At 39.8% G+C, this 14,605-nt stretch overlaps 1 protein-coding gene across 1 annotated transcript in view; it reads right to left on the reverse strand.

Moving 5' to 3' along the window:
• Positions 1-14,605, reverse strand: part of LRRC2 (leucine rich repeat containing 2) — a 34,200-nt gene continuing 19,595 nt past the window's right edge. The window contains exons 4-9 of the mRNA XM_029244307.1: positions 11,861-12,017; positions 7,275-7,411; positions 5,538-5,683; positions 3,780-3,935; positions 2,847-2,977; positions 1-365 (exon numbers count right to left, since the gene is read on the reverse strand). Coding sequence (XP_029100140.1) covers positions 316-365; positions 2,847-2,977; positions 3,780-3,935; positions 5,538-5,683; positions 7,275-7,411; positions 11,861-12,017 — 777 coding nt within the window. The 3' untranslated portion in view covers positions 1-315. The remainder of the gene's footprint in view (positions 366-2,846; positions 2,978-3,779; positions 3,936-5,537; positions 5,684-7,274; positions 7,412-11,860; positions 12,018-14,605) is intronic.

Consider the following 14,605-nt stretch of genomic DNA (forward strand, 5'->3'; position numbering starts at 1 on the left):
AATTTTGGTCTTTAAGTGATAATTTTTAAAAAATAACACATTTTCTAAAATATTAAATGTGCATTATTTGGAAACAAGTGTATGCAAATGAACCTTTAAATATCAATATATAAACCCATTTATCAATTCTCCAGTCCACAGAGAGAGGTACTCACGTATTTGAAATTTGAAAATCATCTTTCCTAACAACTATGACCATGGTTTCTAGAATTAGTCGTTAAGCACAAGCCATTATTCCTCTATGACATGACCCACAACAGGAAGATTTACAGCTCCACAAGTCAGGAAAATTCTGTAGTCTTCTGATGGATGGCATCAAAGCTGAAGGCTGAAAGATACTTTAGTGGCATAGCTGGGAACAGATTCTGTAACAAAAAGAAAATATATACTCAACCATTCCCCATTTTATTATGAAGTGCAACTATGTCAAAACACAAATTATTGCCACTTCATACTTCAAGTATAGAGATAAATGCATTTATTACCACTAAGTCAACCACCGCAAATGTATAGTCTGGCGTTAGAGATATTTAGATCTAAGAAGAATACATTATTATTAACTCTCATTCTTTTGCAATCTTTCCAACCAACTCACACAGCTACATCAATATCTTGGAAACTGTATGATCCTAAAATAATAAAAGCTGACAAAACAGAAATAGATGGCCAAGGATTTGGGACTGGGGATGCCAGGTGGAAGGGAATACGGTTTACAAGAGAAGTTTGGGCTATTCCTAAATGAAGCACCATCTTATTAATAACCCTTTTATCATACTTACTCTTCCAACTGGTTACTCCCCACTCTCTCTCTCTCTCTCTTCACAGCCAATTTTTGTCAAGGTATGGTCTATACCAATGGTTCTCAAGGTGTGTTTCTCAGACTCAAGGCATCAGTATCACCTGGGAACTTGTTAGAAATGTACTTTCTCAGGCCCCACCCAAACCTGATGACTCAAAAACTCTGAGAGTGGGGCCTGCCGCTGATTCTCATGTGCACTAAAGTTTGAGAACCAGCGAGGGGCTTCACTTCCTCATCATTCTTGAATCATATCAGGTTGGATGTCCATGTAGACTCACTAAATCTACTTTTTTTCCTTAGAGTGATGAACTCTCTAACTCAGACATTAGTCTTATGGGGAAGGAGGAAAAAGAGAGAAGACGACATGATGAAGAAAAAAGAAACAAACTTAAAAAAATTCAAAGCATATGTCCAGCATAGGTTGAACTATTAAGAAATCACCATTTTCGCAGGTCAAAACCAGCTGAATAAAAAAAAAAAACAAAAAAAACAGCTGAATATTGGCAATATCATTTAGTTCAACCTACTATGAATATGTGAAGTATAGAATTATGATAATTATTTAGAAATAAATGAATGGAATAAAAATCTATCATTACTAATGTTAACTTTGAAAATCAAATTATTTTATTGCTGGCCACATAGATCGAAAGATTAATACTTATTTTCTCTAATTTGTTCTTGCATTTTTATATAATAGCACTATAATACAATTATGAAGAAATGAATAAAATACAAGAAGGTTTTTCACAAGAGGAAAGTTATAGGACCCAAAGATAAATTTTGATAAATAAATGGTTCTGTTATTTCAGTTTCATGTTTAACATAAATTTCTAATTTATTTCATAATATTTCAGCATGCAAAATTAGGGATGGACAGATTAGAGGTAACTATATAGAAATTTTCTTAATCTAATTGAAAAACTTTTAATTTGCCAATAAATGGTATTTTTCATTAATGTGATGAGACATGCATGTTTTCTGAGTGTGACTGATGGAACCTGCCCCCAGGTGCTTGTCTTCAAAGTCTTGGGGGCCAGGGCTACCTCCTCCCTAAACCCACATGCGTGACATCTTTCTTTCAGGTCTGCACCTGGCTTATCAGAAAAAGAGACCTGAAAAATTAAGGGGTAACTTGCAGGCATCCACACCCAGAAAAGAGGTGGGGATTAGAAGAACAAAGGCTGATTTATGCCTTTTCCTGTGTCTAGATGTGACAGAAGGAAGGGGTTCTAAGGCTTCTGAAACACTTCGGAAATAGCCACTGGGGAAAACACTTCTTTCTCAGCCCTTTCCTGAGGTACTGTGACTGCCCTGTATCTTCACCACCCTATGGGAAACCAAAACTAAATGCATCTACTTACTAATCTGCCATCTTGTTTCTTCCTTTTGTGATTTTTACGTAGGTGTACCTTGATTTATACGAGATGACTTTTTTAAAGTTGAATTTAAATGGATTTTGACATGGAATCTTCTTTTCCCATTAACTAGAATACTGTTTTATCAATATCATCTCACTGAAAAGCCATGTAAAGTTAGTAACACAGTCTTCACATTTTAAGTGCTTGTTTCCCAGCCTCTCTGTCACATGGTTGTAGATGTATTAAGCATGCTAATGCACTAGGAAAATTTCATTATTTAAGGAAAGGCAATGTATCTTTTTTTTTTTTGGTAAATAGAAAAATAATTTACAAATTATTTTTATTTATTGGTTATTGCCCCTAACCAATTAACTTTTTTTTTTTTTTTTTGCGGTACGCGGGCCTTTCACTGTTGTGGCTTCTCCCGTTGTGGAGCACAGGCTCCGGAGGTGCAGCCTCAGCGGCCATGGCTCACGGGCCCAGCCGCTCCACGGCATGTGGGATCTTCCCGGACCGGGGCACGAACCCGTGTCCCCTGCATCAGCAGGCGGACTCTCAACCACTGCGCCACCAGGGAAGCCCCCAATTAACTTTTTGTCAGTTTGACTTATAGCAATAAATGTGTTGCATGAGTGAATAGAATACTATACACTCATTTTAAATAATTTTGAATATGAGTAACCTACCTCTTTCTTTAAGATCTTCAATATAGGCTTTCATAAATTCTTTATCAAAATGTTGGCGATCTTGTTCACTTTCCATCGTTTCATCTTGACACTGGGTATTCTCAATAGGATTGTCTATAAGACTTACAAATCTATTCAAGAGAGTATGGAAAATATCACATTTTCACCTATGTATTTGTATTGTGCAAAAATCCTCTCAGAAGAAGTCAAACTTTGTGGCGTTAAATCCCTAGTTCTCACTTCTTAGAAGTCACAGTTAACCACATAATATGTGTCACCAGTGGAATTCTACTGTGCAATAATCCAACAGGATTATGGAGTCAGTTTACAGCAGAGACTGTACAGAGGCTTGATGGGGAAATGACAGTTACTTAGCCACAGACAGAGGACAGCGGGCAGGAAGCCATGAGGTGAACAATAACATTTAGTGTCCCCGTCATATATGAGTCTTACTATGTTTGTTTGATATTACTCCCAATTAGTGACATCAAACTCTAAAATGATGTGGCTACATTGAAAAGGACTCATAAAATCACCACCAAGAAGGTATTTAAAAGATGGACTACTGTGACAAAAAAAGAAGCTAAAGGAGACAATCCAAAATGGCATTTGATCTAATTTCTTCACAATTTTGAAAGATTCAACAGCCACTGACCCATCCAGGCCAGCGGTGATGGGAGTGCTGAGTATCCGACCAGGGAGCCCTGGTGCCTTCAACCAGCAGGTAGCATTTGTCCAGAAATCCTCTGAGCTCTACCTCCCCATGCCATTGGCCAAAAGCTACAAAATCCTGTAAGAAGGCACCAGAACTTCTTGTTCTCAGAGTACGAGAACCATCTAATCTGGTTCCTGAGACGGGCACACAGGCTCCAGGTGCTTCTTGCTCTTCCCTTGTGTCTGAATGGGTCTCTACTGGGCTCTCTGCCTACTCACTTTAAAGGTGTGGATGAGTCACTAAGGGCTGTCGGGAGCTCCACCAAGTGGTCCCCGCTGACGACTAACAAGGTGAGCTTCTTTAAGTTAAGCAAGGCAAAGGGAAGATAGGTCAGCTTGTTCTTATACAGGAGAAAGGTCTGCAGTTCTCGTAGCCTAAGAAGATGTAAAAGGGATTAGAACACAAAGACTTAGCCTCATAGCAAGAGAACCAAAGTGAATTATAAATAAATTCTAGTAGGAAATCCCTATTTAGTTTATTTTTTAAGTGACTCATAAGAATAAACTAACTTTACAATTTAAATGAATAAAGTCATGCCGGGTGACATGATTTGGGTTTCTTTTTTAAGTTTTTACTGACTTAATTGACAGTTAAAGGCAGAGATACAGCAGCAGGATAAGCAAATTACACAATATAAAGTAGGTAAAGATGGAACTTAAAAAATCAATATATTCAAGTGTCTACTGCATTCCCAAGGGTTGACAGGTAATGGGAAAGAAATCATATTAGAGTTGGAGTGAGAATAAACAAATTCTGGTAACATATTTCCTTTTGTATGTCTTGAAAACACAGTTACTCTTCTCTCATCATATTTTGACTTTAAAACAGGAGTAAACCTGCAAAGTGAAAAGGAAATGAGAAAAATATGCTCCAAATATGTTTTACTCTGTTTTCCATTTTGTTCTAACTCAGTGTCCCTCTCTCTAGTTTTTTCTTTCATTCATTTGCAAAATTTTGACTGATCCCACAAAATATTTCACAAAGTTCCCCTTGTGTTTCAAACTAAAACAATTCCCACTTAGCCTCATAAACCAGGAAAGTATCCATACACATCATATGTACCAGGAGTAGAGAAAGGTCATATGAGACAGCATTTGGGACCAAGCCATTTTCGGTTCCTATGTCCCAATAGCTTACTTATGCTACTTTATAACGAAGACTGTGGATTCCAGGAGGCCAGACAGTTTGTTTCATTTACCACTTTGAACCCAGCCCACTCTCTGGGCCTGCCTAGTAATATTGGTAGAATGAATGAATGAAGGAATCGTATATGATTTAGTATAATAGTTACTTTTTAAACAAGAAATAGCTGTAAGGATATAATTTGAAGACATTACTAAGCATATCAATCAAAGCAGTAAATGAAAAAAAAAAAGCAGTAAATGAAACTAATAAAAATTATCCTGATATCCCAAATAGAATAATATGTTTTGATTCTGTACATAATAAATTTACTTTTCTACTTCTGGGGAGGAAAGGAAAGTTAATGTTCCATTCTATTGAGAACTAAAGTAAATTAAAGATGTGTTCAAACTATATATATACATATATATATATATATATATATATATATACACACATACATATACACACACACACACACATATATATATATATATATATATATATATACAGTTGACCCTTGACCAACACAGGTCTGAACTGTGCGGGTCCACACATTACAGTACTGCATGGGTCCATGGTTGGTTGAATTCACAGATGCAGAGGAGCCCCAGGTACGGAGGCTGACTACAAATTACATGCAGGTTAACCACCTCGTTGTTCAAGGGTCAACTGTACATGTATATGTATGGTGCAGACTGGGAATTGTCTTATTCTATAAAGAATCAAACTGATTTCCTGGAAACAAGAAACTCTGGAAAATTAGTTGATCTCACAGAACATTCACGTGTTATGCATGTTTAAAATGTTAGTGACTAATTCATATACCTCACCTTCAGAATGCAAGTAGCTACCTGTCTATGTCTTGTGGCAGGTCACTCAGGTTATTGTTGCTGATATCCAACCACTGCAAATTAGACATCCGCAGGACACAGATCGGGACACTGGAAAACTTGTTTCCTGAGATATCTACGAATGAAACTTGCTTCAAATTACTTAACTAGGAAGGAATAACAAAATATTCTAATTACTTTTTAAGAGTGGGAACTAAGTTCAACTAATAATTTTGAGATTGATGTCTCTTCCCAAAGGCATTTCTATGAACATATGCAAACCAGATCAATATAGTATGTACGTTGAGCATCTACTAGGTGTCATTCACTGTGCTACACGCTGGGGGTGCTAGGATGAAAAGCACACAGTGGCTGCCCTTGAGGAGTTTATACTTTCATAAACAAGCAATGCAATTTTATGTAGTAAGAACTAGTGTGAAGTTTCCAATTTGCAATGTTCAGTAACACAAAGAAAGAAGTGGTTAATCTGCCCAGCATCACAGTGAGGTGAGGGTCAGGGGTCAGGAAAGATTTCACAGAGAATGGAGTATTTGAATTGGGTCCTGAGGTTCCCTGACAGATGGAAAGGTAGGGGAGGAAACTCCAGGTGGGGAACAGCATGTGCAAAGTCAGAGAAGACACAAAGTGCAAGCCTCAAAGAGTAGGATGACCTGGGGAAGACTGTCTTAATGGGTTTTGGCAAATCTTCAGAAGACTCACACGTGAACTGGTAAAGTGATGTGGCAAATGATCAGAAATCTCCCCTGTTACTCTGAAGGGCGTGCCCAACAGGACTCACTCATGGAGTGGACATGGGGCATGGGAGCAAGAGAGGTCAAGGGTGAGTTGGCTTGCTTCCAGCCTGCACATCTGAGAGAGGACTGGGTCCCTCTCTCAGATGGGGAGGACTGGGGAACGAGCAGCTTGTGTGGGGAATCCTGAGCCCTGGCTGTGCACCCTCCCCGGGACCACTGCCCAGTATTTCCTGCGTGACATGGGTGCTAAGAGCGGAAGTGGCCTCTTCCTCCCACCCGGAAGTTTTCAGGAAAGGAAAAGAATACGCCTTCTAGGACTAGATAGAATCTGTGGCCATGGCCTTGTCAGAGCCTCACTAGTGATACCATTTTTAGCCTATTCATTACCAGCAGAATTTGTGAGATCCATCTCTCTCTTCAAGCACAAGAACCTTGTTTAGTTTTATCTGGCAATAAAAACTGTTCACTTTCATATGTTCTGTTTTATCAGAAAAGTAATTTAAAATCATTTCCCCAATGAATACAGACAAAAAGAAACTAATGGATATTTTTAAATTAATGGAGTTCTCAAATCCTATCTGTAGAACTGCTTTAGTTATCTATAAGTTTTGTTACGAGTATATACATTTTTAAATTTTATCCCCTTTATTTATTTCCAACTGTTTTCAATTTATTCCTCCATTATGGATAAATAAATCAGGATCTGCATTACAGACAACAGGCATCATATATTAAATAGGCATTAAATAAAAATATATTGCATGAAAATAGGATTTTTTGCCTAGTTTTCCTTTGATAGCTTTTTTGAACTTAAATTCAGGTTGTGGCCGAGTGTAAGAACATTTTTAAAGACTTGATAATAGCTGGTTTAGGGTGATTAAAATGTCAGGAAAAGTCATATAAATAAAAATGAATTTCATCTTTTAAAATTCTTCCCCATGTTACAGACCATTCCATGTCATAAACCAAATAAAAGTAAAAGTGCAAACATTTTCTTTCTTACTTCAAAGGGGAGCTCAGTTAATTCTAGATTTCCAGAACAATCCAGTTTCTCTAGATTTTCACAGTCTCCCAGTTCTGGAGGAATGCTCTTCAGATGGTTGAAACGCACATTGAGTTCCTTCAGGTTCTTCAAACGACCTGTCATCAGAAAAAAACAACATGCATGGTGTAGGTCCATTAAGGTCTTTTAAGGACAAAAAGCAAAACGAAGATGTAAAACATTTGTATAAATGATGGTGGGAAAGGCATTAAACATAATTCTGTGTTTGTTTTTTAAGCACTCTGATTGAATGTCTGCTCATCTTTTATCCTGAGCATTTTGGTCCTTGCAGAGCATTTTTTCCTTTTTCTTTATCCGTTTAACCCTTTGTGAAACTACAGGCTAGGTGAGTGTGGGGGATTTGTCCCCTATGTAGACTGGGTCAGGGGCCAGCACCCACAGAGCGCAAACCCCTTTGAAATCACATGATGAAGGAAGTAACAGGCAATGGCTTTGAAATGGTCCAGTTCCTAGGAAGCACAGTGACAAGCTATGGCCTATCGGTGGACTCTAATTGGAAGTGAGCTAGGTACTGAAATACACACAAACCTCTATGTACGTGCTAAATGACTCAAGCAAGGAGTCATTGTTTATAGGCTGCATGTAATTCATTTATCTTTGGCTTCAGATTTGCATTTACTAATTATGATGTATCGTGCTTCCTAAAGAATATGCTTTTAAAAAGCCTAAGTCCATTTCACAGGCAGGAAGTGAACACACTAAGAATATCAGGCAATAACTGGATTGATGGAGAAACACTGAATCCCAATTCTGTCTTGATTGAATAAATACATGACCAATTCCAAACCAGAAACTAGCACAAGAGTAAATATATTTAATATTCCAAAAATCATGTCACGCATGTTCTAAGGCATTGAATACCTTAACATTCTTAACCTAATTTTAAAAATTAGAAAACCAAAATTATTGTTTCCTTTTGCAGAGCAGGCACTCAAAATACACATTTCCTGACATTTTATAAATGAGAAAGGGAAACATACAAAGACAGTATATTGGAGGCGGGGCCACTTCTGAGTCAGCTTTGGTGGTCCCACTGTTAGGAGATAATGGTGATGCTGTGGAGATCAGTGGCCCCTCTAACTTACCCACCTGGCATACACTGCAACCTTACAGTCAACTATTGGTGTCAAAATAGCAGGATGGATATGGGGGCTGATAAAAAAATAAGGAAAGGCTGCTTTTCTGGGGAGGACTGGAGAGCATGTGATCAGACTAATGATCGCCACAGCCCCAGCTTCTGTAAGACAGTATATTGCACAATCCTTCTCTAAATAAGGAAAGTGGAAGATTGGCATAGATGGTGTGAATGTTCTAAGCTGTCTAGTTTCCAGACACAGGAGAGTAAACTTATCTATTAAAGAGTTACCTGATCTGGTTGATGGAGGCATTTGCATTAGGGACACATTTATACCAACTGTATGTGCATTTATCATGAGGGGATGCAAAGAGAAGATGAGGTAACTGGAGGGAAAGCTGTATATGAGCTCCTTCTAGCTAGCTCAAAGAAAAAGTAACTTTCCTAGCTCAAAGGAAAAGCAATAGCTTTAGAAAGTCTGTCTCAAATATAACATTTTAATGATGTATAGACACTAAGAAATAATATATGTTTGTATTCAAATTGTTGTTCTCCATGCCACTTATTTCCACAATGCCTGATCTCACTATAGAAACACTACTTTTTCTTTCTCAACATTCTGGTAAGAACTTGGCATTATTCATCTGAGATGGGCTCAATTGTCTCCATCAGACGTGGTGAACAGCATTATCTTCAAGCACCATGAGCTTGAGGTTCTTGAGAAAACAGTCTTTCGGTGTGACAAGGGTCCCAAGACACAAAAACTAAAATAAAACGTTTAAGGCACTGCTATGGTCTGAAAATTTGTATGTTGAAATCCTAATGCCCAAAGGTGATGTTGTTAGTAGGTGGGGTCTCTGGGAGGTAATCAGGTTTGGATAAAGTCATGAGGATGGAGTCCCCACGATCGGATTCATGCTCTTGTAAAAAGATCCCACAGAGCTCCCCAGCCCCTTCCACCATGTAAGGATTCACCGAGAAGTCTGCAACCCAGAAAAAGGCCCTCAGGCCACCATGCTGGCACCCTGATCTCATACTCCAGAACTGCGAGCAATAAATTTATTTTGTTTGTGAACCACCCAGCCTGTGGTATTTTTTTTAAAGCAGACTGAACAGACTAAGACAGGTGTCATAGCTCCAGCACATTATATTTCTAAATAGCTAATGAGTCCATCCCTTCCTAGAATGTTCCAGGATCTTTTCCAACTGAAATGAAATCTCCCTACTTATAGCCCATTCTCCCAAGGCCCTCAGACCTAATTTCCAGAGAGGGGAATATAACCCAACTGAGGCACAATTTGTTGTCCAGAGGCTTCTTGTTCCTAGAGCCCAAGGAATACCTTAAGGAATTTACATACTTTAAATTATTTGAGTAAACATTATTAAATGATTTCAATCATTAGCTATTTTAAACCCATTTAACGATACTTTCTCAGGAGTTCCACAAAGGAGTTAAGAGGACCACCCACTGCCATGCTTAATTCCTTGATGTCAAATGTCAGAAATAATTGTCCTGATAATGAGAAAAAGAACACCCCATTTGGTGACCACTTTCCCCGCACCCCCTCTGCTCAGCCAATGCTCTGTAGTTCTCTAAGACAGCACTGTAAGAGATCCAACTCCACCTCCTTTACAAAATACAGCCATTCAACAGAAAAGAGCTCAAAACTCTTCATTCCCATGGTCCTCTTTCTTGACTATCTCATCCTGTAGCTGAGTTTTTTTTAAAGTATTTGCCCAAGTTACTCAAAGTCAGACTAGAATCATACCTTCAGAGTCTCAGACCTAGTATCCAATTACTTAGTTTAAATTTAAAATATTTGAAGAACAAGTTAAATAAATCATCCCATAATCATCACTTAGCCATTAGGGAGAATGACAAAAGTTTGGATATTCTAATATTGAAAAATAACATTTATGTAAAGACAACAATAGAGTGGTGGTGGGATGAATTGGGAGATTGGGATTGACATATATACACTCATATGTATAAAACAGATAACTAATCAGAACCTGCTGTATAAATAAATTAATTAAGTAAAATTTTAAAAAAACGTAAGAAAAAGACAATGATGATGGTGGTGGTGGCTAGCAAGTGTTGGGGGTTTATCTGTTCTAAATGCTTTCTTCGTATTAACTATTTAATCCTTACAATAACCTTGTGAAGTAGGTACGATTATTATCCCCATTTTACAGACAGGGAGACTGAAAACCAGTGACCTGCCTAAGGTGACCTGCCAGTAAGTGAAAGACCCAGGCAGCCTGACCCTAGAGTCCACCCCCACCTTCATGGTATGATAAGGAGAAACAAGGCTTAGACTGGAGAACATGCTGTAAGCCCTTGTATGTAAATATGTTTAGCATGCATATATTTTAACATATGTGTATATAAATATTTTTAACATGCATATATATTTTAACACATATTTATAAATAGATATGGCTACAATGTAGATATCTAGAAGAACATGGGTTGTGTGTACAATTTTTTTTTTTTTTTTTTTTTTGGCGGTACGCGGGCCTCTCACTGTTGTGGCCTCTCCCATTGCGGAGCACAGGCTCCGGACGCGCAGGCTCAGCGGCCATGGCTCACGGGCCCAGCCGCTCCACGGCATGTGGGATCTTCCCGGACCGGGGCACGAACCCGTGTCCCCTGCATCGGCAGGCGGACTCTCAACCACTGCGCCACCAGGGAAGCCCTGTGTGTACAATTTTGATACCCAGGAAACTGTTAACAATCCTTACTGAGAGAGTTGACTTTACATTTTATTCCTTTCTAGAATGTTTAATTATTTTGCCCTGCTCATGACTGAGGTTTATGGGGATGATCTGTCTCCAAGAAGACTTGAGTGTCTTAGAAGAATCATAACAACTATATGCCCAGCACAACTATGTGCCTCACACACAAGACAAAGAGAAACAGTGACGATGATCGCGTGGACTTCACTCACAGCGCAGCAAGTGAACAACAAAATGACTGAAAATAATAGAACCTTGATCAAATTAGTACAATAAACTAAACTAAACTTATCAATGGACTAATATGTGGGAACAATATACTGTTATCTTATGCTTACAATAAATATATTATTGCATGTTTATTTCTAAAACTAATATGTGGGAACAATATACTGTGTCTCATGTTTACAATAAATATATTATTGCATGTTTGCATTTCTAAAACTAAAAGGAAGAAAAAACAAAAAGTTTCTAAACAGCACCGCTCACTCATGAGACTTGTTTCTGAGAAACTGGCAGATGTCAGTACTGCTGAGTTACACAGGTGAGACCCTGGCACCAACATCCAGAGGGGACGCCACGAACCAGCAGCTCTGGGAACACCCAAAACAGCCCGGCCCAGCGACTTCCTGCGGCAGCAGGAGGAGGAAGAATTCTCAGTATTGCCTGCTTCCCAGACAAGGGGCCGGAAGGCTCCAGCTAAGCAACATACCAATTTCAGCTGGAAGACAGGAGATTTGGTTTTTTGGCAGATCCAGAATCCTCATGGCTTGAAACAGCTCGATATACTTAGGAATGATCTGAATCAGGGTATTGCTTATGTGCCATTCTTTGAGGTGCGTCTGCTCCTTCAAGGAATCTGGGAGCTCCTGGAATAGAATGGATCCCATCGATCAGAACTAGCTCCTCCATATGTCGGAGTTCAGAGGCAGAGCACACAGAGCCAAGGAAAACATGCATTTATTTCAGAAACAAGAGGGGAGAGAGCATGGGTGAGAGCTTACCTGCCAGCTCTATAGCCATTCCAAAAAAGAAAGCAAGATGCTGCCGATGTCATTCATCTCACACTAGCAGATTAGCCAAATTTCAAAAGGGCCATGAATTCATGATTCTATTAAAGTCAAATGCCGAGTGAACACTGACAGCCAGGCTCCCACCGAAAGCTACACATGTGTTATTTATTTACAACATATGGATTTAACATTTTCTAAAAATAAAATCTGGCCACATCTTAGATTTTAAAATGTGTGCTGCATTTCCCTTCCTCTGTACTAATCGCTTTTTTTTTTTCAGCAGACATCTTTTTTTTTTTTGAAGTGTAGTTAATCTACAATGTTGTGTTAGTTTCAGGTGTATGGCAAAGTGATTCAGTTATACATATATACATAAAAGAATATATATATTCCTTTTCATATTCCTTTCCATTATAGTTTATTATAAGATATTTAATATAGTTCCCTGTGCTATACAGTAGGACCTTGTTGTTTATCTATTTTACATATAGTAGTTTGTATCCGGTCAACATCTTTTGAGCCATGTTATGTCCAGGCAGACTCATGTTTGGCACTAGAGATACAAGAAGGAATCAGGTAGCTCTGAAACTAATCGCTTTTTAAAATATTTGATAAACACCTAATACTTGCTGTGCCAAATTTCTAAATGTTTTTATGAGTCTTTAACAGGGAAAGAGCCCAGAAGGACAGTGTAGAGACCTGGATGCCGAGCCATGTTCTAGGGGCACCCCCTCCCTGGGCCCTCACTTCTGAAGTGACAGAGAGGAACTCAGCCATATCCAGGGCCTCCCCTGGCTCTAGTGTTCTGGGATAAAATTGTAAAGGTGTTGAGAAGTGCTTAAGGCTTTAGAGGGGGCTATTTGTCCAGTTGAAGAAATTCAGTTCACAGGATTACGAGCCCCCACTGCAATGAGGTATGCTGAGCACTGAGGGACATGCATGTCCCCTGACCTCATGGAGCTGACCACAGCACATCAGCTGCGAAGTGGGGCAGGAATGTGCAGGGGAGAGGTCGGGTGGGGTGGAGGTAGCAATCAGAAGGTCCACAGTGACCCTTGCTTGGTACCTGGTGCTTATAATGGGCTTTATGATCATTGCTATTGGATACTTGGATTAAGCTTTTAACTTGCAAAAGTACTTTCACCTTAAATATGCTTTCACGTAACAGTACCATAAGATAGGCAGAGGGGGCATGATGAAGGCCCACTTAAAAGAGGGACACTGAAACCCAAAGACATTTAAATGGGTCACTTAGAGTAAGGACAGGCTACATAGTTTCAGGAACTAGTACAAAATGAAAATGCAGGCCCCTTCTAAAAATTAAGAATTTCAAGATGGTGACAGCAGAGCATTACATCAAGCACAGGGCCCCTCCCAGCATAGGGCCCTGTGTGACTGCCCCCGGCACCCGGGCCTGGCAAACCCATCTCGGCACCTCCTCATCCTGATCTGAATGCAGCCCACACCAGATCAGAGGGTTTCCTCCTGCCGCTGAGACAAGATGACGAGCTGGGGCATCAGGGAGCTGACCCTAGGTCATAAAAACACTCTCTCTTTTTTTTTTTTTTTTTTTTGCGGTACGTGGGCCTCTCACTGTCGTGGTGTCTCCCGTTGCGGAGCACAGGCTCCGGACGCGCACGCTCAGCGGCCATGGCTCACGGGCCCAGCCACTCCACGGCATGAAAACACTCTCTCTTTTGAAGCTTCAATTATCAAGTGTCTCATAAATAACTTCTCTCATATTGCTCTTCCAATAATGGCACACTTGGAAAGGTTATTATGCCTTCCAAAATTATATCCATAACTATTGTTAATAACATGGGAAAATCTTAAGATAGCGTGTTAAATAAAAATAAAAGGAACGGGGTAAAGATGGCAGATTGAACACAACACAGACACTTTTGCTCCTCTCTAAAATTCCATGAAAGATGACAGTAAAGGAATTCTTTTTTGAAGATATAAACCTTACAGAGGGCAAAGAGAAAGAGAAGGGAGGCAGCAGCAGGAAAATGCTGGTAGCTGGAAAACTGGAAGATGGTAACCCACCTCCCTTGATCTGCTCAACCTTAGACCAGCAGCAGCAGGAACAATAAGACACAACCTGAACTTCTCACCAGAGGCTCCCGAGGCTCTCAGGAAGTGGAAGAGCCGGGCATGTCTGGAGGTGAGAGTGGAAGGCAGGGCTAAAAGGAGGAGGTCAAGTTCAAAGTCTGCCCCCCATCCATGTCACAGAACTACTGCCCCTGTAGAAGACTGAGGCTTATCCACTGGAGGCATTAACCAGAGTGTCTGGATTGGGGACCATCAGGCACATCTAGGGAGGGAGGCAGCAACCACAGGATGAGTGATGGAAGCTGAGACTTCCCCACCCAGCCCTCCTCTCTGTCCAGAGCACTGGCTGCCAGGCCTGTCCCTGCCTGCAGGATGTGAGAGGATCCTCTCTG

The sequence above is a fragment of the Monodon monoceros genome, unplaced genomic scaffold (genome assembly GCF_005190385.1).
Source record: "Monodon monoceros isolate NGI ecotype Baffin Bay Population unplaced genomic scaffold, NGI_Narwhal_1 Super_Scaffold_3, whole genome shotgun sequence".
NCBI lineage: Eukaryota > Metazoa > Chordata > Mammalia > Artiodactyla > Monodontidae > Monodon > Monodon monoceros.